The sequence below is a fragment of the Amblyomma mixtum genome, chromosome 9 (genome assembly GCF_055824585.1).
Source record: "Amblyomma mixtum isolate Tamu chromosome 9, ASM5582458v1, whole genome shotgun sequence".
Classification (NCBI taxonomy): domain Eukaryota; kingdom Metazoa; phylum Arthropoda; class Arachnida; order Ixodida; family Ixodidae; genus Amblyomma; species Amblyomma mixtum.
Window position 1 is genome coordinate 86,127,023 of NC_143020.1, and position 25,388 is coordinate 86,152,410.

General features: G+C 42.5%; 1 protein-coding gene across 1 annotated transcript in view; it reads right to left on the reverse strand.

The window, feature by feature from the left end:
- LOC149329978 (uncharacterized) overlaps nt 1–25,388 on the reverse strand; it is a 143,257-nt gene that overhangs the window by 2,303 nt on the left and 115,566 nt on the right. Inside the window, exon 7 of the mRNA XM_089559338.1 lies at nt 1,029–1,109. Within this exon, the coding sequence (XP_089415464.1) occupies nt 1,029–1,109 (81 nt within the window). The remainder of the gene's footprint in view (nt 1–1,028; nt 1,110–25,388) is intronic.

The window sequence follows — 25,388 nt, forward strand, 5'->3', positions numbered from 1 at the left end:
GGCACTCAAGTCGGTACAAGGCAGGTGCCCTCTCATGTTAGTTAAGGTAACTAACGAGGGAGGGCCACATGGCGCTCCCCTCCTCGAGACCGGTCATGGGAGGGTGCATCGCAGGAATGCAAACCACAGAGGAAGACGAGGGGTAATGTCCTGACACATGACAGACACTGTCCAACGTCCACCCAGGTGCGCTTAATAACCATACAAATGGCAATTAGCTGTGCTTAGTACATAGGACAACGCCATTTTTTATTGCTTTATTCGCTCCTCAGACAGTGTCTAAGGGAGGTCTAAGGGTAATTGCCTGAGGAGGCAACAAACCCTGTTCGTTTTTACGTCACTGAACCAAACTCACAGGCGTGACACTTCGGTAAAAAGTTAATATTGCAAAGAAAACATTCAAAGAAAAAACTTTCCAAGGCAAATATCATCACTACAACGAGCCCCTCATCCCCTTCCCTTGTTTGCTTAATTGCTTAGCGAGGGCCTCGATTCTGGCAGCCTTGACGCCTTAGGAAGCATAAGAGGGTTCTCACGCAGCTTCCACCCTCTCCGTTCGATGACGTTCTACGTCACACCTGCGGTAACTCAGGACGTTCTACGTCCGCCACTTGTGAACGTGGGTGGCGCTGATGAACACTCTCAAGGTTAGGTTACTTGTAAACATAAATACCTCCGAAAGCAGAAGAATTGACAGCCGTCGCCGTAGCTCAGAGGTAGAGCACCGGACGCGTAATTCGGAGGTCGTGGGTTCGGATCCCACCGGCGGCAGGTGGTTGTTTTTTCTTCTGCTTTTCTAATCAGTTATCTTTAAACGATAACATATTCAGTAATATTCTAAATTGATCAACACCACAAAATACATAACTTAAAAAAAAAAATCCCCTGTGCCCCTTGGTTTCTGTGGCTGTTGGCTTCTGTCATCACTCAGCAGAGTTATGCAAACTGAAGCTTCCGTATCCTTCGTGCTGATTGTCAAAAGACAACCTTCACGAAAGCATATATGGAGAAAAACTGCAAATTCTAACCTGGTGAGCTCTGTCCAGAAGGTACACCATGCTTGTGGTCCCCGGAGCTCAAGCCTTCATGTGAAAACCAGGTGACATCCGCTGAGACAAAAGATTACACATGTATATGGTGTTATGTGCATGACAAGGTGAATATAGAATACACACTTGTAAAACAGCATTACAAGGTTGTATAAATACAGTAGGGTGAAAATGAAAAGAACCGAGTTCCAAAGCAAACATTCTAGACTTTTAATTCTGCATGCAGATGACTACTATACTTACGCTATTGAAAAACTGATTACTGCCTACAAATTTATAGACCTACTAGAACCCAGTCAACAGCTATTGCATTGAAGAATGAACTTGCATGCACATTTCCTGGCTTCATGGGAAGGACAGTAAAAGTCTCCCTACACAGGCTTAAGAACTACTGAGTGTCAGTTATTGTTAATAACACAACACATTGACAGAGCACTCATTTTTTTAATAAACCTATTACAACAGTTACACTGCACCCAGGAAAAAAAAAAGACTTTCAGAGCCTAGCTACTGGTAAAAATGCCATGGTTACAGCTGCCCACGAATGTTGCCAATATGCCCAACATAATTTTCCGCCTCCACATACTCCAAGAGTGCAATTAATTGAGTAGAAGCATGTCTGAAGCTGCACACTACACTGTCTTAAGTGAAGTTAGAGCATGCCATAATTAAATGTGCAACACCTGCATCTCGAATTTTAGGAGAAGAAACCAGAGGGGAAAAAGGAAGAAACTGTTGAGACTGAGTTTCTCAATAAGCTGCTCTGAAAGAGCTCTATAAGGTGACCAGCTTTTCTAACACCATGGATGGCACAGAAGAAGTCCATCCCTGGGAACATGGTGATGAGGTGACATCGAACAGCAACGAGCGTGAGAGCTGGTGATGACAATGATAAATTGTATCACAGCAGACTATACTCATTTTAAGGAAATTTTGTGATGCAAGGGAAACAGTCGGGCAAAACTAAAAAACAAGCACTGCGGGTCTGTATGATAAAACTGGTACTGCGCTAAGCAACAGTGTATAGCATCACTAGAGCACACAGCTTAAAAAGAAAGCATAGGCAAATTTTTTGAAATTGATTCGCATTATAATAAAACAATTTCCACCGCAAAGACAAATCAAAGCCCGTACCACCATTATGAAATGAAATCCATAAACAATGGATTCCAGATGTGCAGGTCAACACTGAGTACTGTTAGAACACTACAATAAACATGGTCACAGCACACTCATATAGAGCCAAATTCAACCTGCTCTTAAAAAGGCCTCAAAACAAAATGAACAATGTCAGAATGCAGGCTAATTGAATGCAGCAATGAATACAGTTTCGACACAGTCAGTAATGCTATTGTGCAATGACAAAATGAGGTCACTCACTTGTGCACAACCACAAGGAATCATAGTGTACTCTTGAGCAAAGTCAAAAGGATCCCGAAAATCAGTAAACAGCGGCAAACAGAATAGAATATAGAATTCACTACACGATACACCACCGGTTCTACAGAGCTAGTTTTCACAAAACCCCAACCAGAAGTGCAAATTGGTGGAGTTGCATCAAATTACATAAGCAAGCATTCGCAGATTCGAGCTCATACGGCACAAGAATCAGGATAAAGATTGAGGCATCAAACAAAGAGCCACGAAACGCTAAAAGCTTCAACGAGTGCAAATCTCATCCTTGACGTTCCTGCTTTGATTCAGAAAGGAAATAATAATGCATAAATGAAAAAATCAATTCATCCACATAACAGAACAATCACAGAAATAACAGCATACTTTTGTGCTCTCATACGATGATACGATGTCACACGTGATGGTTTTCACAACGATCATCAACTCAGAGGTGCTCTTGTTTTGATCTCTGAATAACAGGATGGGGTCTGCTTCACCCCAGTTTGCACCAAAAATAAAGTCATCATTTCCTGCAACTTGTATTTTTGATTGAGGATGATATTTTCAAATCAATGGGTCTCCTTTATTAAGGTGCACACCAGATGCTTATTTTTACAATTTATTTTTTTCAGTTCTCCGTGTCACAAAGTTACTTGATGAAGGGACATGCAGTGTCCTACTGACACCAGCACAGACTTTCTTACAGAAATATGCAACATCTCCTGAATGTTGTAACTGCCCTAAAACATGCGCCAATCTGACTCATTGTCTTCTCAAATGCCCCAAGGCCATTTAGCTGTTGAGTGACCAAATAATGTGATTCTATGACTACTACTAATTGCCCACCACAAGAGTACACACATTGCAGGCTTCACTTGATTCCTCTACGTGGTCAGGTGTTCTGTTAGTGCCGTGACTGAGATGGGAATCCCACTGAGAGCTTAATTTAAACTGTTCAACCATTGCACGCCAGTGGGTCCTGCTACACCACCCTGGAGCCAAGAAGAAGAAAAGAACTTGGTGCCTATTTTTATTGCCGTTATTCCCTGCTTGCCTCTCCGTCCAAGCCTAATGTCATTCCTGTGGAAAGAATATTATTGTTTATGGAACAAATTCCCTAAAAAAAATTTGTACTGAGGGCGGTCCACATTTTCCCTATTATTTAGATCCCTGTAATTCAGCCAATATCATTAAAAACACTTCCATCTACTATTGTGCATGGACACAGTTCACTGAGATCATTGCACATGGAATTTCCTAGCTTATGATCATCAAGCAATGGAGTCATGGAAAGTTGTCAGGCATGGCTTGGAAGGTTTCTTCCTTTGAAACCTTGTTCACAATGGATTACTGATAATGGCCTGCAAAATAATAAAGAACAAATGAGAGTCACTACAAAACAAACACAAATGCCATAAGCAACACGGCCGGTGTGCTTTTGAGCAAATGGCAATGCACAAAGAAGCGAGAATGCACAAAATCCACGTCTGACAACATATTCTGTAATCTCCTTTGTTCTGCAGGCACAAAATGTGAAAGGACACAGATAGCAAAAAAGTCCGATGGCAATCTACTGTAAGCTGCAAGTCCACATTTGTAAAACAGATGTTTACTACCAGCTAAAATGCAATGTACTTGTCATATTTTTAGTAGCACAGCTGGTCTGGATAATTCTGAGATGGATTCCCATGCACCTAACTTTTCATATGCACATAAGTGAAGGTAAGGTTCTATATATGTTCGCAGCAGAAGGCTGCATTCAAAGGTTCTTCCTCAAGCATTAGCTCTGTGTCCTCCTAATACTGCGACTCATGCCTGCAACTTGAAACAACACGTAGTAGATTAAGGAGAAGTCTCCAAGACTTTAACAGCATTGTTTATATGCTTTGTGTATTGAATACATATAATTCAGTCCTAGAAGTCATGAGTAGACTGACTCAGGCTCATATTGAGAGCCTGAGTCTTACTGAGCCTGAGCGGTGATCGAGTTGGATATGGACTCAAATTCAGTGAGTGAGTCCGGGCAGGCTCATATTGTGATCTATGTTTTTGCAACGACGGTGCACACTTAGATTTTGTTGCCTCCTTTTATACAAATGAGGATCATTTGAAATCAGTAAATCATTCGTGACACGTACATAAGCTGTATAGATTAGACAATAAAGGCAAAAGAGCACTTATCTCCATTAGGCTTAAAAATGCGGTCCATGCAACTTGAAAAATGTAACTGAAAACATCAGAATACAAACCTAATCCAAAGAACATAAGACCAAGAAGATGCATTTGTGAGTGTTAATTTGGAACTCTGTAGCCAAATATATGAGTGGCAGAAAAGTATGACCAGATTACCAAGCAGGCAGAAGATAAGAAACTGGTCATGCTTTCCCTCCACATATATGGATGCACGGACGTCAAGGGATAATGCAGTGCATCCAATATGGAGGTTTTTTTTTACTGTGGCATCGACCGACTGCCAGCTTACAATGCAACCCTATGCCTTGCCACAGACAAATTTTGACTTGTGATGCCACATGACTACGTTTGTGGCTGTTGAATAATGGTCGCTGTCATGACAACACAGTATGTCGGTCGGGATAAGATCTCCACTGACCCTTTGAAGGCATGACTAAGCATAAAAATATGGCAACAATCATGCATTACAACCAGCCAATACAAATTCAATAAAGTATTTTCAATTCGGCACATGAGAAATGCGTGCACAACCAACCAAAGATTTGCTCAATCAGAAAAAGAAGGTTTCATTTGCAATTTTAAACTGAATAGCCACACGCAATGCAGAACTGACTCTTGTCTTACTTGCAATTTGCAATTTCAATTTGTAATTTTTTCACCTGACACTTACTAGCAAAAATATTATGCCAAATAACAGACAGAAAAGCAGATACGAAATAAATAAAATTATGGCTAGAAGTAGAGGCATTATCACAACTAAGGCAGGACAATTTGTGAACTTGGAGGAGCTAGTGTGTAACTTGCAAGGAACTCTTACAAAAGCACACAATGGCTAATGTGCCATCAGACTCCAAGAAAATGTAGAGCGAAAAAATTGTGCAACACGTCATAGAAATCGAAGGAATATAGTGTAGAATACAAAAACTAGTCTTGAAAGGAAAAAAATAAACAGAAATGGATCCAAAGCTTACAAATATGAATGGCCAGTAGAAAAATAAAACAATGAACCACTTTAATTTACTAGGCAAGGTGGCACTCGCCACAGGCCTGATACAAAGGGGATGCCAATAGTTATCTATGTGTCTAGGGGAGATATCTTGGTGCACAGTACAGACACGTCCCACAATACATCCCAGAAAACCACAAACCTCCCATAGATGTCCAGATTAAGTCTGAACATCTATGTACCAAAGAAAAATCTCTCAGACGTCTTATTTACCAACCTTTTTTCATGAAAAAGCTGGAGACGTACCCACGACATTATATCTGCCTGAACCTAGACTCCTCGTAGATATTACTTGTCACGTCCTGGGAATGTAAGTGAGATATAATTTAAGAATTCCATGTTTTTCAATCTTTCGTGTTGCCTTACTGCATTTAAAGTTGGAAATCGCTGTTGACTACAAATTGGAGGCATGACCAGCGCTACCTGTGTTTTTGTGTGCTTTCGTGCTCGCTTCACGCCAACATTATCCTACTTAGAAAGAAGGAAAATATGGGAAGTAGTAAAGACAAATCTGAATACACACGCATCAGGTTTCTGACTCAACTGTACGCAGTTGGTTTGAAATGCCAGTTACTTTGGTCAGGATTCGCATTGTTATTTCATTACTATCCAATGCAAGCTATCTCAACCACACTGAAAAGTGAGGACACACTGAAAAACTTTCTTGTTATTCAGCAGCCAGGACTATAATACCATTTTCTTCTGATTAAGCATGTTTTATTCAACTTATCCAACTATTTAAAGTACAAAAATTGGTTCAGTTCAATTTTTGGGAGTTATTTGTTCTCAAAAATGTGTTACATCTGCTAATCGCACTAGCAATGATAACTATTGGAATGTTGAACTGAGGAAAGCTTTGGCATTTGTGTAGCTGAATGTGTGACCTCATATTTCTTGAGAATAAACTTCTTGAGTCCCGCTTTTTATCATCATGTCCACTACAGGCCGAAAATTTCTCCAGTTAACCTTGTGCCAGTGGCAGCCACCTTATCCCAGCAAACTTCCGAACCTCAGCTGCCCACCTGTCCTGATCCTCTCTGCTGTGCTTGCATTCTCTCTGAATCTAGCCCGTTACCCTAATGATAATTGGTTATCTTGCCTTCATGCTACATGCGCTGCCCATATGCCTGTTCTGTGCCGCGGACAGGCGGCAGCGGAAGTTCGTATCGTATTTTATCAATAATAGCGCAAACTGCGCATGGCGATTGCAGCTGTGAAAAAAAGTAATATGCTACAATTTAAAAATTATTAACTTATTTTTCGTGTCACAGCAAGCATACTACTAAGTATAAAAAAGAGACGATACAAAACATGTGTCAGTTTCGCACACTCCGCACGAGGCTAGGTTCAGCCATGGCAGCAATGGTAGAGCGCACGGTGTGTGCAATTTCTCATCGTGTTCCGTGGGAACGTTGTGTTTGAAGAACCTCGACACAGAATTATTCCCTTATTATTGCTGGCGAGATTGTTCAACAGTTCTTTCCTTGATGGAGTTGAAGGAATACAGTTTGCTTGCTTTTATTATGCAAAAAAAACAGCGCGAACAAACGGGGACGAAAGGAAGAATACACAGCAACAAGCGCTGTTCCTGTGTATTCTTCCTTTCGTCCCCGTTTGTTCGCGCTGTTTTTTTGCATAATGTATCACTAACTCACCCGCTTATCTATCCTGTTGCTTTTATTACTCGGCGAAGTGGACCCGTCAGTACGAATTAGGACTACAAGTAGTTTTCACCGGCTGGAATCGTGACCTTTCCTGGTGCGTACTCAGTCTCAGTTTACTCATTGAAGTGTATTTTATGCTATTTTTGCGTTCGTAATGAAAAAATTCTAATGCATTTATCGGCACGTTATATTTTTACGCTCACTCGTTTGGCTGTTTTGCCAAACTCGCTGTGTATTGAAACAAAGGCTGGTGATGTATGCAACTGGCCTCCACTACCGAAATGTGAGCATGCGTTCGGATGGTGTGCCGAAGTGCATGTGCAAGCATACTCCGCTCAGCACGACTGCCTTTTAGTGCTGCAAGGGCAACCTTTGACGCTTCATAGACTTGCATCGGTAAAAATGCCGTAAATTACTGGGCTTGTTTGTTGTGGTTGCTATGCTATTCTCTTGTCACCTATAAAGGTGAACAATTATGCTTTCTTTTGCAGCAACCCTGACTTATTGGGCTCGGCAGAAGAGTATTGACGCCACCTCATCTGTAGACCTGACGATTATGCTCAACGAGAAGATTCAAGATTCAGTGAAAGCGCCGAGCGCAATAAAAGACTGACGCACTCAGAAGTCATCTGCAGTGTTTTGGGCTCCCGTGATGGCCATGTACTCGCTTACTCAACTGTATTTGAGCTAGCTGGAGTGCTTGGACGTCCCGACAACTCCATAGGGAAGTCTGTGGCTGGGATGCAGTAGGTCTCCGTTCCATCTGGAATTGTAACAGGTGTCAGCTGCATCTCGTATTGCAACTGGTTCCAGTTGCAACTGGTTTAAGGAACAAATTTCCAGTTGCAACAACTGGAAATGTGTCCCTTAAAACAGGTGGACTGGAACCATTTAGAAATTTTCACCTGGATATTGATCTATGTATAGTCATATTCTCTTTATATAGACGTCCAGACTACGTAGACTGGGCGTACTTACATGTTCACAAATATCTGATAAATGTCAAGCTGGATGTCTGCAGTATGTACTTATAACGTGGACTGGACCCCAATTTTCGTGTTGCGGGTACATAGATTTTTCGTAAACGATACTAAAATGGATGTCTAGTGGAGATGTCTAATGTCAAGTGTAAATATCTCGCTGATGTCTATGTGACGTTTTATGGTTTACTGGGATATTTTACAGGATAGAAGCATCAAGCAATGGGTTGGCATAGACTGGCAGCAGTTCTGCTGGAATCTTCCTATCCTGGCTACGGGTGCTCCTCCAATGCCTGAAAAACTGAGAACACACAAAAAGGCCCAGCAGAGAGACAAAAAAACGACACCAGCATATTTCAATATGGCTATGGGATGTATTCCTGCTTTTTAAAATAGGCCATTTAGTGGAAGGGAAGGGTATCATGCATTTTTCATTCCTGTGAGGTGGCTATATTAGGATGCGGAAAAAGAATTTTGTAGTTGCATGCCGAGGAGACTACTTCAGTATAAAAAAAAACACTGGTGACATACGTTGAAGCTGTTTGTACCAGTTTTTGGTGTAAACTGCTGGTTACAGGTACTGCCATCAGGATATGGTTAACCAGCTTGCACAAGTCACCATAACGCACCATGAACAGTTTTCACACATAACGGCACAGAATTCATAAATCACCCTTTTTACCACAAAGCTCTAGACAGCAAGATAACAAATTGTTGCATTTGCTATGCGATTAGGAACACTTAAGAACGCAGACATCCGAGAATAAACGCGAATGGCGCGCTCCACGAACATGCTGTCTTTGCTGAAGCCTGCTACGACAGAAATGAGGTGTGGAAAGTTCACAGGCGACCGAGTCTCAATAAGATGGTCATGGCTGAAAACACACTCCATGTGAATTTTCATAAATTAACGCCAAATACAGCTTTGCAGCCTATTGTGTCCACTTGCCCACTGATGCAAGTGTTGAAGTAGAAGGTTTAAAGGAATAACTCCAGCAGATTTCACTGAAGAAAATTTGTCTGGTATTGCCTATACTTTTCTGCGGGTTTCATGCCACCGGTAAAAGGCTTAACAAGCCCGAATCTTTCGTGACAGCACAATGACACTTGGGCACGCAGGCAGAAAGACGGACCATGTCTTCACAAGCGCACGTTAGAAAAGTGACGTTCATCGGGTATCTGTATGTACATAGATTTCCTCTTCTTCTTCATCCTCTCAATAAGAATGGCACACATTCACATGGGGGGATTGGCCAAGGTGTAGTGGCATAAATAAGGAAATTTCCGTAGAGTTACGACAAAATATAGGAGCCAAACGTGAATTTTGAAAAATGTATCGATGGAGAACGACAGAAGAATATTGAAAGTTAAGTAACAAAGAACATTGCAGGCGAAAAAAAAGAAAGGAAGCATTTTAAAAGAGTTAGGGAATCAACCTACCAGTTGAAATTATATAATCATGGAGAATCCCACAAACTGAACCCAATGCAAATCTTTTGGCGCGCGCAGTGCACGATAAAAACAGGAGCCCTAGCCGGGAGAGAGAGACCTCCAGGTAAATCTTTCTCTGTGGTGCAAACTTTGGACAGTAGAGAAAGGAATGGTCTACAGATTCAACGTCCCCGCATGATTCACATTACTTTGTTGGTGACCATCCACATCTGTATAGATGTAAATTTAAACTGGGAATTCTGCACCACAACCGCGCCATTGATACCTCACACAGCCTGGTTTTACAAGAACGGACATTGCAATTACATGCTAAGTGTTGATAATCATTGGTATTTAGTAAGGGATCGCGTAACCTGGCTAATATGTGTTGGAACCGCTGAAACCTGGGAATCGCCAGCAGACTGAAATTCGGGACGGGATGTGTCACTGACCAGTCAGGAGCTGACCTTGCCAAGTAATCAGCCACCTCGTTTGAATGAATGCCTGCATGGCCAGGAACCCAGACAAAACGGACCTCCTTTAAAGTGAACGGGACAAGAAATCACAGGACACGGCTCAAAAAATCTTTTTCTCAAGTAATACTGACAAACAATCAACCAGGATGATAATGTGGGATACATGACATGGAATTTTGTGCAGGGCCATTCCAAGAGCCAAGAATTCTGCAAATAATATATGAATATATTCTGGCTTGCGGACAGAATAGCTCCATGCCAAATCCTGCGAAAAGATGCCAACTGCAGCTTTCTGGCAGATGACGGAGGCATCGGTAGAAAGCACCATATGATGGGGGTATTCCGCTATGTGATCAGAAAGAATACTGTATAAAATGTTTGCGGGCATGTGTTTCGCATCAGATGGGAAGATGCGGTCAAAATGGATTTCCACTGCTGCCGGCGTGTTGTCAACCCACTGCAAAGAACTGAGATCAACACCAATCGGTGTTAAAAGGTTCTGCATTAAGGTAATTTGTGTCATTTGATAACGTGACCAATGATGAGAAGAGAATAACGCAGGCTGAGACACAAAAATCTGAGTACTGACATAAGTCATCGGGTCCAACAACCTGACGAAAGTTCGCACCGTGTGTAGTTGAAAGCGGGAAATTAGATCAGGGATACTGGCTTCGAGATAAAGCAGAGTGTTTGAAATTGATTTTGGGAGACCAAGGCAGAGACGTAGAACTCGTCTTTCCAGTAAAATTAAGGGCTGAATCTTGTAGTTTGCGGCACATCCCGAACTTTTTACTGCCGCTTCGTCTCAGCCGGCCTAGAGCGTGTTGTCCTTTAAACACGTTCTTTATATCAAGGCTCCAATCTAATGCTGGGTGATAAGTAACAGATATTTAACGAATTACCCTTCTGGAATCTGGTTAGAGTGATAGACTAATGAAATGTGCAAAAGCGTGTCTGGAGGAAATACCAGTATGCCACATTTAATAACATTCAAGGATAAATTAATACGGTGCACCAAACTCCAAGAGCATCCAAATATCCCTGCAGAATCTGGTAAAGGGAATAAATATCCAAGGCCGAAGCAAAAAAAGAAAACATATCAGGACGAATGGGGATGTCACTGACCAAAATATTAAAAAAGCAGCGGCGACAGCACCAAACCTTGCGGCACTCCTCTTGATTGATAATAAGTATTAGAACATAGGGTTCCCACTGTGCAGTAAAAGTGTCTGTCCTTCAGAAATTCAGATATCCACGCATAAATGTAGGTTGGAGAAAGTAACTGCGAAAGACTGTTAAGTAAAATAGTATGTTCTATACTATTCATAGGCCTCTGCTACATCAAGAGTGACCAAAGATGAAGCTTCCCTTCTGCATATCGAGAGCCGGACTCTCCTTCCCAGATCCACATGTGCAGACCATATAGAGCATCCGCGATGAACGCCAACCTGTACTGAGCTAAGGCCATTAACATCTTGAACATGGTTTGTGAGATTACTATGCACTATTCTTTCTATTAATTTGGATAGATTTGAAGTTAGCGCAATCGGCCGAATATTATCTAAGACGTATGCTTTGAAATGAATGGCAGTGCAACAAGGACGCTAACACGAAAGGGACACCACATGCGCACACTGCCAACTGTTCACTACATGTAAAGGTGGCATGTATAAACATACAGCTCAGGCATGACACTCATCGCATTATCGCTCTGAACGTAACACGTGGAAAAAAAGCAGCAACATCAGGATAACGGACAAGAAACCTTTAACCCCTGCAGAATTCGACCCGCCTCCGTTTTCTACCGATTTTTTATGCTCCCGCGCCCTGTCGTTAGAAAAATCGTTATAAAACGGAGGCGGGTCGAATTTGCCCCAACATTGTAAAGATTTAAAGTGTGAGCCAGTGCTAAACGGAATAAGGATTCTGGGCAGGAGTTGTGATCAGGTGGCACGTGAAATTCTTGAGGCTTTTATGATCAATAAGAAGGGAAGCACTTGTGTTAGCGACTCTTCAGTATCCCTCAGTAGAAATTAAGTGTCCATTTTTGATCGTTTTTTGTGACGTCATGTACTGTGCATCTTTTCAGCCCTGCATTTATAGCGGCCGTCTGTTGTTTGTTTAGGCGGGTTGTTAATTCTGTTATTGTTTTTATGTTTCCTTTGTGTTGTTTTTTCGGGTTCTGACTGCCTCTGCTACGATTGTCATTTGTTTTTTTTACTTTTTATTTTCGATATTTGGTTTCTGACTGGTTTTGCTTCTCATGAGAGAGAGAAAAACTCTTTAATGAAAAAGATTGTTTGACACTGCTTTTGCTACGAGATGGCCTCATCCTCTAATTTCTGTTATCAGAATCTCTACTTTTTTTCTGCAGGGGTTAAAGGTTTCTTGTCTGTTCTCCTGATGTTGCTGCTTATTTTCCACATGTTTGGTTCGGAGTGATAATGTGATGAGTGTCATGCCTGAGCTGTATGCTTAAATATGCCACCTTTCCATGTAATAAACAGTTACTTGTTAGTGTCCTTGCTGCACCGCCGTTCATTTCACCATGCACCAACTCGCCCCTCAGGCCATTCTTCTCATGTATCCTTTCCCTGCATCTTTCATCAATAAAATAATGTTCGCTATCTTCCAAATGCTTGAAATCGATGCATTTTTCAATCAAGCACTGAAAACATCTAAGGGTTTGCTTGTAAAATCCTGGGCTAAAATTTGAATCACGCCAACGGTGACACCATCTTCTCCTGGAGCTGCAGGATGCAACATTGCCAGGAATGAGAGGAGCTCTGATGCGTCAACCTCGGTATAATGCGAAGGGGGTGAGATTGTGCACAATGGGACGTTTCTCTATATCTGGAAATGTAACGCCAGTCCTTGAGCAATACTCTCCACGGTTTCCTGAGCCTGATAACACTGTTGAAGAAGTGAGGTGAGCGACTGGAGAACTCTTGTTACGTTCCATGAATCTATACAGGGCCTCCAGATTACGAGGATTTGAAAGATATTTGTTTAAATTTTGGTTATACTCCTCCTAGGCTTTTGCAGTTGTTCTTTTGAAACATGCAGAGAAAAATTTGTAATTTAACCAATTAGCTGGACTCTGGTTGCAGGATGGCCACTTCCAGGCCGCTTTTCTGCGACGATAGGCCTTCTCACATTCTTCAGTCCACCAGGGAGACGGCTGTGTATTAGAGGCTGCTGCAGGCACAGTGAATATCGAGTGGTCTACTGCACTTTGTAAAAATTAGACTGTCTGCTGAGATCTGTCATCCCGGCTAGTACTGACTATAGAGGCAAGTGAGGCGGACATCAAATTTTTATAAATATTATGCTTGACAAATTTATGGGTTACATAACTATTTTTGAGCAGAGAAAACCGGAGAGTGAAAGTTATAGGAAAGTGGTCCCTAGATGTACCCGTATCTTCTGTTGACCAATCAGTTATAGCCTGCCTGCTGATAATGTTAAGTCAATGGCTGAGCGAGCAACACCTCGCATAAAAGTTATTTCTCTTGAATTGCAGCAGTGTACAGCATTTGCAGACAGCCACGACCAGAGAAGCTGGCCACAGGAATTAGTACGACTTCCTCAATTACTATGGTGGGAATTAAAATCTCCTGTAATTACTTCACCAGACACCAAGCTGTCTAAACAGTCTGTCCTGTGTACACCTAAAGGAAAATAGACATTAGCAACAGTAATATCGGCACACTGCGGAAATGAAATTTTGATCGCTAAAAGCTCACAGTCAGGAACAGGAATTTTCTTAGAGATAGATGCCTGACAACACATATGTTTAGCTAGCATGGTTACCAATCCGCCTCCCCTACCAGTATTTCGATCTGATCCGAAAATTCTAAAGTTTCTCACTGAAAATGATTTATAAGGTGATAACCACCTTTCTTGTAAAAGTGTGATATCAGGGTTGTGTTTGTGAATAAGTAGTTCTAGATCTGGAAGAGAAGAGAGTATGGAGCGGCAATTCCATTGTAACACTTTGATACCAGGCAAGATTATACACCAATTCAAGAGGCAGAAACCGCCTCTTTGAGGCGGAGGAAGTTTAGGTGGTCCTTTTTTAGCTTTCATCTGGGAAGAACCAGATTTAGATGGTGACAAGGAAGCACAACACTTCTGCGTAGGACAGGACATTTCGACATCTGTTGTGCACATGTCGGGGCGACATGCACTGCTAGGAACAGAGATGTGAGGTGGGACCTTGGAAGCATCAGCAGGTGACGTTGAGCGGCTAGCACTAGCTGCACAAGCTGACACAGATGCAGACGTTGCTGCCAGAACGGATGTTGATGGTGACACACATTGAACTGGAACAAACTGAGCCAACGCCTCAGAAACTGTGTTTAGCATTCGCTCAACCACATTGTTAAGGGCTTTTTCTACAGTGGTGACAATGGAGGCAGTCAAGTTGGACTCAATGCCCTCAACAGAAGCGCACACACGACTAGTGTATGAATCTTTTTCCTGTTGAGAAGAGCGCAAGCATCAGCTCTGGAGCACCACTTCTCTTTGGTGATGTCCAACAAGCTAAGCTCTTCACTGCATTTTGCGCAATCGGCACCATCTGCTGGGTGGTTGTGGCTGCAGAGGCAGCAATGAGGCTGATCTGAGGAGCAGTTATCAGCAGCATGACCTTCTCCAATGAAATGGCAGCAGGTCTCTGACTTGAATGCTTTGCTGCTATGCCCAAACCACCAACAGTTGGAGGATTGTAAAGGGGGCGGTTGCAGAGTGTCCACACGGTTTACAATCAGCCAGATTTTTAGTTCATCATGGCAGGAAGAGCCGGCAAAAGTTTTTATCACAGACTCAGTAGGCACACGCGAGACGTTGACCTCTCTAATGCATCGACAGACAGAAAGGACTCCAACTCCTGCATCCTGAAACAGCATTTCCTGCGGGGAAGATGCTGGGTCGACACCGCGTACAATACCCTTGACACATGCAAGCTGTTCGGGAATGAATGCTCTCACTGGCAATGACCTGAAAATTTTGCACTGGAGCAAGTCTGCTACATAAGCGTTTTCTGGGGACTTGCAGAAAATGCCTCGACGGCCAAATGGACGCACTCAGAGATCTGCAGATAGTGGGCTGTCAATGATCTTAGCTCCCGTTAAATCAGTTTGGGGATTTCCATTTTGATCGCACCCTCACCGACTGGGACGAGAGCCACAGGAATTGCATCAATGCCATTTTTTTAGAAGGACTCAAGTGGCAGGCTTTGGGCTCGCAAGCTGGCAAACCAAGCTGCCAACCGACCACCTGGGGAGGTCAAAGATATCTCTCAGCGAAACGCCCCCTCAGGTTCACTTGAACTACGTCTTAACCGAAGCCTTGGCCAAAACTCCCCCAACGCAGAACGGCCTCACCAATGATGAACAAGCCGGAACCGCCAGGGGAAGAAGCACAGAAACAGCAGAATCCCGCAAGGATACGTCAGCGCACTCCTTCCGTCTTATTCTCCTTACAGACCGACAACACACAAATTATGTAAAGCAACAGCTGGAGGAACCTGGAGGAACTGTCACAATTGCCGGCAACACACGAAAAGTAGGGCCCCGAGGAACGAAAAGTGTGCGATTATTGATGCCACCCACGATGCAGCTTGCGCCATCATTCACCTCTCAAGGTTGGCGTAGGCACGTTTGAATAAATGTATAAAAGAAAACATTATCAGGACCATGTGTACAACCTCAATTAAGTATTAACGACGAAAGAAAGTTTTATCTGTGCCCAAGGTATAGTTGATTGAAAACTGACATTCAGTTCTGACCTTCCAAAGCTATCGAAAGCAAAACCGAAATTCGACACTGTTGGTTTCGATATCGCACCTGATGGGGCGCAATGCTCGAATTTTTTATCTGAATTTTATAACCTCGGCTTAACTTGTACGTGCGACAGTTTACTGAGCGCCACTGCGAACGGCGAGAATAGAAACCATATGTGGAGATCATTCTCCACTGCACTATAGTAGATTGAAAACTGGCTGTCAGCTGTGACCTTCCAGCGTGATCGAAAGCAAAACTGTTGGTTTCGATATCGCACCCGCTGCAGCGCAATGCTTGAATTTTGTATCCGAATTTTATGTCTGGCTTAATTTGCACGTGCGATGGTTTGCTCGTCGCCACTGCTAACTGCCCGAATAGAAACCATATGCGGCGATTACTCTCCACTGTATTGTAACTACACTCCGCCGACGCGTTGAATGCGCAGAACCCGTCCAGCTCGATGCCGCCACGCACAACGCATGTCACGCCTATCCTAAACGCCTGTTATGAGGACCTGATCATGTGTACAGTTTTAAAATACAGCTCCTGTCCGTGCTTATTTTCAGAAAATGCGATAAGGTGACTCTATGCAACGAGATCCTGTGGAGGGACACATCGTTAATTGCGATTGTAGACGGTATAACGTTCTGCTCCGGCAGTTGTAATGGATTTTAGCGTATTCGTTGCGGAGTTGAGGAGGTATTACCCTGGTATGCGAGCTCCCTGTTCCCTTTTCCACAACATACAGGGACTTCCATATTTATCTGACGGATTTCGATGAAAAAAATTCCTGGGAGCAAATTTCAAAAGCAGATATATCGGTCAGCAAGATATATCGCGAGCGTGCTTGTCTTTGTGTCGAGTTTTATGGAGCGTATGCGACTACGACTACCATGCGCCCACCAAAGAATAGATCTATTTGTTTGCTTTTGAGAAATCTCTGGGATGCTTATGAAATATCTCATGGTTTGATAAGCTTGCTTTTTTAAAATATATAAAAACGAGACATTTCCACAAGTGCACTTTCTCCAATGAGCAAACAAGGGTGAAAACACCGGCAGATATTCAGAATAAAACAGCTGAAAATATTTTTTCCTCACTTTGTCCAGTTTTGGGCATGAACATAAAATACGTGATTTATGGTGACCACTTCTCTGCACAACTTGCATACAGATGACTCCTCTTTTGCAGGAATGAAACTGTGCATGTGTGCATCTGATAATATATATGCAAAGACAACATAAAATGACTTTAATTAATGACATATATATATACGAAAGAGCTAAGCGTGCTGCTTGCAGGCATTCGTGCCTTTTGTTCGGTTTAATAAGTGACCTGATTTGAAATTTGACGAGCATTGTTCTGAACATGTTGATCTATGATTGATTTGTACTGTAATCTAAGCATTTAAATTCTTCTATAGGGGGCTATTGGCACTGCATCACTTTTGCAGTGAGCACAGGTTGATCTGATAGTGTGTTCCTCCAGGCTTCACATTTAATAAGATCTGATGCATTTTTTTACACAGTTTTCTCGACTGATTAACTTGAATAACAAACTTCAACAGCTTTCAACCAGAAAACTTAATAATAAGCAAATTATTTCAACTTTTATTTCTTTATGATGCTCAAGTAATCATATGACCCAAGTCCCGCATTGCAGTTCTAATCACTGCTCTCTCTCTCTCTGCTTGATCAAAATGCCATACTCTTCAGTGAAAATGGAGAGGGTCTTAATTTACCTTAGCATGCACTTACTTGAAGGATCTTTAAACCTATTTTTTTATATGTATATCCTTATAAGTGACTTCAATGAATGGTTTTAGTAGTGACCATGACCTCACTTCTGCTATAATAAGTTTTACTAGGTGTATCTTAAGATTTACTTCAATATTTAATTTCAGAATTTTTACTTATTTGTTTCTTACTACCCCAAAGGCCCTTGAACGGGTAATACATGCGGGAGAGCTAGGGTTACAGAGCATAACATTGCTTCAGTTGATGACTTGAATAGTGATCAACTGGTCAGTATGGAGCATGACATGGTCAGGAAAGTTGTTCCAGTCTTTCGCAGTGCGTACAAAAAATGAAGACAGATGTGCAGATGAGCAGGCAGTCAGAGGAAAGGTGGCCTTTTCATGGTTCCTGCGGCTGGAGGTGCACTAGGGTGGAATGAAAACATGGCAACAGACTCATACAGAACATGATAATAGAATTGGTGGTATAGACATAGTCTGGCGATGTGACATCGGTTAGCTAAATCTGTGAGATGAGCATAGCATTTTAGCTTGGCGACACTTTCATGATACTAATAAGCAGAGACAATGAGCCTAGCGGTGTGATATTGTATCACTTCTAGAGTATTTAGATCATTTTCATTAGGATCCTAAATAGCCCATGCATACTCCAGTTTGGGCCATACAAATGTTACATAGGCTAATGATTTCAACGATGGTGGTTGAATGCTTATTGAGTATAGAGCTTATAGAGTACCATTCATAGGGAATATTCACTCTTGATTTCTTTGTGCCGAGCCTGTGCAGCCCATTGATCCACTTTCTCATTGCCACTGATTCCGATGTTGCTCGGAACACAGCAAAAATTTCTTGTGTCCGTCTATTGCGGCTCTTGTTACGTTGTATATGATGTTTCCGACTAGCAGTGAAACTGCATTCGCATAGTGAAGCGAGGCGAGTATGCTGAGAGAATCAGTGGAAATGATGCTGTTCTCGATGCTATCATTTACTGTTTTTTCTACAGCCACAGAGACAGCGTAACACTGCAGAAAAGATGGATGCATTCTGAGATAGCCGTACTGTTCTTTCCCAATTGTTTTGTACAATGGCACTTCCAACACATAGTCTGCTGATTTTTAACAATTAGCACAAGATGCTTCGTATTCCTCATATTTCTTGTTTCCTAAATATTCTTGTATACTATGCTCATGCACAGTTTATTTTTTTCTAAAAATGTGTTAATGTGTGGTAATATGAAGTATGTACAAGATAATTGGTCCGTGTTCTTTAAGAACCAGTTTAAACCTGGATTTTCTGTAACTGATGACAAACTGCGCAATGGTCATCAAAGCTCCCATGGACGTCCCATGAACTTCCAAAACGTCCACAAGACATCCAAGGAAGTTTATTGCCCACTGTGTGCTGCCGCTCGCATATACAATTGCAAGAAAGGCTGTCCGAGCAGCCATAAGAATGGGCTGCTCCCCACTGCCAGTCGGTGAAGCAACTGAAGGCTTGGCTCGGTAGGCAGACAAGTTGAGCAGGTCCTCAAAGAGAACATTTCATTTCATTAAATGAAATTTAATTTTCTTGCACAAATGAAGAGAAGTGTGGATTTTGAAAAAAAATTTTATAAATGAAGTCACGATTATAAACTCTACAAGGACCACATACTTTTGCATGCCGATGCCAAGCGTTCATTTCATTTTATGTACAATAAGTCCTTCTGAAGTTACACAACATTTTATGTAACATTTTGCCGTGTGTTTTATAGAAACTTTGCTGAGAGGAACTTGACAGAATGCAAGCCATTGCTTTCTCTTGACATCAAGCTATACAATCAGGGTGAAGTTATCATCCTGCCTGTCATAGAAGTTGAGTCACAGGATTTTGAAGTTCACCCTTCAGAAACAGGAATACATATTTCTCTTCCCCTTTATGAATTAAGTGGCAAATTCAAAACTTTGTAACTCAGCTCCTACAATAGGCAGGATAATAATTTTACACTTATTGCAGATCTTGATGTCAAGAGAAGCAAATAGCATGCATTCTAGCAAGTTTTCTACAGAAAAATTTCTTGAAAGCTCTTGGCAAAAAGTTACGCATAGTGTACAAGAACATTTTACATAAAATTAAATTACATATTTGGAATCAGCATACAAAAATACATCTTTCATGAAGATTCCATAATTATGACTTTATTAGCAGAAATTTTTTTCAAAGACCACCTCCCCCTTAAGCCAAAGGAAGAGCCATCGTTCCTCTAACTATCTATGTTTATCTGGCTCACTAAATATGTTTATCTCACTATGTTTATCTGGCTCACATATGCGGAAACTGTACGCGCAGCCAACAGGAGTTTCTTCTTAATTCTAGAAATATACAGGCAATTACCAGTGTTTAGTTAAATCTCAAAGAACGTAAACCAAAGTTTGCTACTTAGTGAGCAATATTTGCTCATGATTAGGTGAGTAGCTCACATACAGGAACTTTTAATCCAGCATATAACTACATGTCTCTGCAGACGCCGACGTCAGTAGCATAGGCGATAAATAGAAGTTTGTTATAACGTACCGGTTACCATGGCTCTTATGCATAACAGAGATTCATCAAAGACACATTACAAGAGTGAACGTTATTCATTGCAATGATCGCTGTTTTATTAGGAAAACTCAGCACTGCTCTGCAGTTTGCGTTCTTTCTTTAATTACCAGTAACACACATTCGGAAAATGGGATGGCACAGTGGAGGAACACAATTGCTAGCAGTAAACATGTGAAAAACTCTCGACAGTGTACTAAACTCATGCAGTCATCTTTAACTTAGTTTGCAAGATAGCTAAATTTAGCAGACTACAGGGTACTTTTCTCATTTTCTAAAGCTACATTATTCAGAGCCAGTTATAGATGTGCTACGAATGTACTCTATGATAAAGGGAAGTCTTAGTAGGCTAGGAGTGTAAAAGAAGGTTCGTTTCCTTACCTCATGCTTGGAGATGTATACCACAATCCAAGGCTTGCAAACGGCTGTATTTTGAGTAGTCTGCCAGGTTTTTGTCAAACAAAAACTTTGGTCAAGAAATTAAAATGTATGTCTAAATACGAGTCAGGCATGATCACATTTTAAAGTATACAATTCCAGCAACTTGCGCTAAATGCATGAAGCTATGTTTAACAGAGTAGCCTGATAGGTGATACTCATGTGATTTCAGAGGAGAGTATAACTGCTGCCGAGTACATCTGAATTTAAGGCTTGCCTAGTATGGGAGTCTATAATGAGAACATAGTTCTTGTGAATCCTTAAACTTCACAACTACGCTGCTTGTGTGCTTGGTTCTGTGTTTATACTAGGAATCCGGAAACAGATGCTCCGAATACAGTTTGCACCCCATTGGCTGTGGTGAAGAATTCCTTGAAGGAAAGTGGAGATTGTTTTTAGCTCAGTTTCAAACTGTTGCTACTGATGTGCATTTTTGGAGACTGGCTTGAGCTACTTACAGAACATATCATCATCACCATCAACCTGACTATGTGCACTGCAGGGCAAAGGCCTCTCCCATGTCTCTCCAATTAACCCTGTGCTTTGCAAGCTGCAGCCACAGTATCCACACAAACTTTCTAACCTCATTAGCCCACCTTACTTTCTGTCGCCCCCAGCATCGCTTGCCTTCGCTTGGATTCCACTCTGTTGCCCTTAAGGACCAGCGGTTATATTGGCTACGCATTATGTGCCCTTCCCAAGCTCATTTCATCCTCTTGCTTTCAACAAGAATGTCATTAACCCGCATTGGTTCCCTCACACACAGCACCTGCTTCTGGTCTCTTAATGTTACACCTATCATTTTTCTTTCCATAGTTCATTGCGTTGTCCATAACTTAAGCTGAACCCTTTTTGTTAGCCTCCAAGTTCCTGCCCCATAGGTGAGTACCGGTATGTCAGGCTAATGATGATGATGTTGCACTGTGTACGAAGAGCAGTAATATTGTCACGTGCTACCTATGGACTCTGAAGGAACAATGAAGTGCGCAAGCAAAAGAGGAGGTCCATGCCAGAAGATGACAGCATGAAGAATAAAGACAGAGGTTTCAGCAGCGGTGGCGGAAGGTAGAGCAGCAGTTTCGCAGTAAAGGGTGAGGAGATCAACACACATGATGGCCGATCGGTTATCGTTGGAAGAGCGGGGAAACAGGCCTAGCAGGTCGAGACCCACTTGTTCGAGGATGCAAGTGTCCCAGCGGAGAAGTTGTCAGAATGTCAAACCGCTGACGCTGCACACACACCTGGCTATGTAACGCTGAAGCGTGCGACGCAATTTTGGCCAATAAAAACATTCATTGACATGGTTAAGGGTCCTGGCAATCCCCAAGTGCCCAGCCATGACGTCATTGTGCGTTGTGTGTAGAACATAGGAATACAGAGTAGCCGGATGACGACGAGAAAGTGCGCAGTTTTAGATGAGTAATTCATTCAATAGAGTAAACAGTCGTGAATGCAGAAAGGGCTGGCGTCGGGTCACGGGCTTCGGCAAAAAGCGGCATCAAGCACTCATCCTTGCATTGTTCGGTCTTGAAAGTGGCAAGATCCGAAAACTCTGGGGAAATGGCGGGAAGATAGTGGTCAAAGTTTTCATCATCGAAAATAGACGCGAGCAGCAGCGTGCGTCGGTGTGTTGGCGGCCACTTTCGTAGGACACTCTGAAGTGGAACTCTATCAGGTGTAATGCCCACCAGGGGTCGCTCAGAATCACAAGCCAGCACAGAGAATGATGGTCTGTGATCACTGTGAAAGCATGTCCCCAAAAGTACGAATGAAATAATTGTACGCCAAAAACAACGATGAGATGCTCTTGCTCAGTCACAGTGTATTTATGTCCAGACTTGCTGAGTGTGCAACTGTCATAAGCGACGTGTTGACTGCCGTCATGACATTGGATGACCGCGGCACCCATGCCGATGCCGTTGGCGTCACTGTGGAGTTCAGTGGGTGCTTCTCGGGCAGGAATGACGCAATATTGGCTGCGAGGTAAGGTGAAGCTTGAGCTGGCGAAACACGGAGTTGCATTTGGGAGTCCACTGGAAAAGAATGTCTTTCTGCAAAAGACTTGTAAGCGGGTGGGCTAAGTTAAAAAACTTGGGAATGAAGCACCCAAAATATGCCCAAGTTCTCAGAAACTCCTAAGAAGTCTTAAGAAACTCCTGAGCTTTTCCACAGAATTGGGCTCTTTGGCACTGCTTACAGCTTCAATCTTCTGCGGGTCGGGCCTGACACCATCCTTGCCAACCATATGAGCAATAAGCGGAGATAGAGGAAGAAGCTATTGGATTTTGGCGTTCACCGAAGTGACACTTCTTAGAGCTCAGAACGAGGCCCGCTCTCTCTATGCAGTCCAGGACAACTGCAAAGCGGCTGTTATGTTCGGAGAAGGTCCTTCCAAAAATAACATCATCATCTAGATCACACATGCAAACTTGTCACTTCAGGTCGCGTAAGAGCGTATCTATGAATCATTCAAAAGTTGCAAGAGCATTCAAAGGCTGATTGGCATCACATTAAATTCATACAACTCATCAGGCGTCACGAACACTGTCTTCCCTTTGTCTTTCGACTGCATCGGGATCTGCCAGTATCTGGAAACTAAGTCAGCAGAGGGAAAGTGGGAGGCTGAGTGGAGGCAGTCGATGGCATCATCAACACGTGGGAGTGGGTAAACATCCTTCTTTGTGACACTGTTGAGGCGGCAATAGTCGACACAAAATCGCTGTGTGCCATCTTTTCTGACGAGGATCACTGGAGTGGCCCAGAGGCTTGACGATTTCTGAATAATGCCCTGGTGACACACGTCACGGACTTCTTCATGGATTATTTGACGATCTGAAGGCAAGACGTGGTATGGCTTCGGTCTAATGGGTTGTGCAGATCCAGTATTTATCATGTGATGGGTATGGGAAGCTGGAATCGTCGGTGGTTGGTCGCAAGCGAAGTCAAACACATCTGCATGCTTCAAAAGAATGGCCACCAATATTCTACGGTCGCCGATGGGTAGGGATTTGTTGATCATGGCCAGGAACTGAGATTAGGTCAGGTCACGGTGTCTACTTGGACGGGAAACGTTGTCAGTGAGCGAGGCAACTTGCACAGAAAGCCGTTCTTCAGAGCTGGCGAGTATTAAACCGCATGGCAATACGGCAGGTTCATTGGAATGATTGACAGTACAAAGAGTGGCTTGGCCCGTGAAAATATTGAAATTTTGGAACACGAATTGAACACAAGTGCACAGAGAAAATGTCTTTGAATATCGCACCGAATATCGCATATCTGTTCACGCTAAAAATATTTTCACAAGAAGATTAATGGGCAACCTTTATTATTTTCCGAACAGTCTATGGACTTTGGAACGCAAGTAAACAAAGTTATACAGACACAGCACCAAGCAAAAAAAAACATAATGTGCACAGAAGTGTGCACTTGTTGATTATGCAGGATAAACAGCATACAACCTTAAATGTGGTCATGCAAAATGATGATGATGATGAATTTTTATGATGCAAGGGCATCTGTGGCCAAAGAGCTCCCTGGCACAAAGTTTTTTCTTTTACTCATGGTGGGCTCAAAGACGCATTTAATAAGCACTTAACCCTACAGAAGCTGAGCACCAGGAAGGTTAAAGCTTGTACCCATTGTATCCCCAGAGTGTACCCGGCGGCACTAAGGACCGAACCCTGCACCTGCCACATGTGAGGCAGAAGCTCAAACGACTGGGCCACCGGTGTGGTTGGTTATGCAAAACGAGTGACAAACTGAGTTCCATGAACTGACACATAAGTTGCCACTAGTTAATAGCATGACGGGTAGTAAAATCTTCATAACTTGTATTTCAAGTGACCATAAGAATGCCCGATTTATTTGAAGGTTGACACATGGAATGCCAGCCCCACCCTCAAAATAATAAAAATAAAAACTACCAAACATGCGGTGACAGCTTATGAGGAGGCTCCGTTGCCCAAACAACAAACAGCATGTGACGAGCAGCTTCGGCGTGCCAGAAGAAAAAAGTGGACGTAAACGAGAGGAACACAAGTTTGCATCACAGCTTTTCTAGCATGAGCTCCGCTATCTCTTGATAAACTGAGGTATGCAGGAAAGCCCACTTGCCTGATGAAGGGGTGGGGTTGAATCGAGGTGTCACCGGCAGTGCAAGTGATAGTGCAAAAATCCCGCCTATTGCATGCTGCATTATAGCCCATGCACTCTTATGTGCCTATAGCAAAAGTAGTGCCGACAATTTTAGGAGAATCTTTGTTCTTTGTTGCTAGGCTAAGGAATAGTGTAGGCATGTAGGTTATGTTTCTGAGCTTAACTGCTAACCTGTGGCAACGTCAACTGGCTTGTCAAGTCTGATATCTTTTTGAAAACACTACGACTGCTAATATATATATATATATATATATATATATGTATATAGTCGTAGTGTTTTCGATGCGAACTTGTGTTCCTCTCGTCACCGGCGGCATGTGGTTGTTTTTTCTTCTGCTTTTCTAATCAATTAGCTTTAAGCGACAGTAATATTCTTACTTGATGAACACCACAAAAAATAAATTAATTAAAAAAAAAATCCCCTGCGCTCCTTGGTTTCTGTGGCTGTTGGTTTCTGTCATATATATATATATATATAT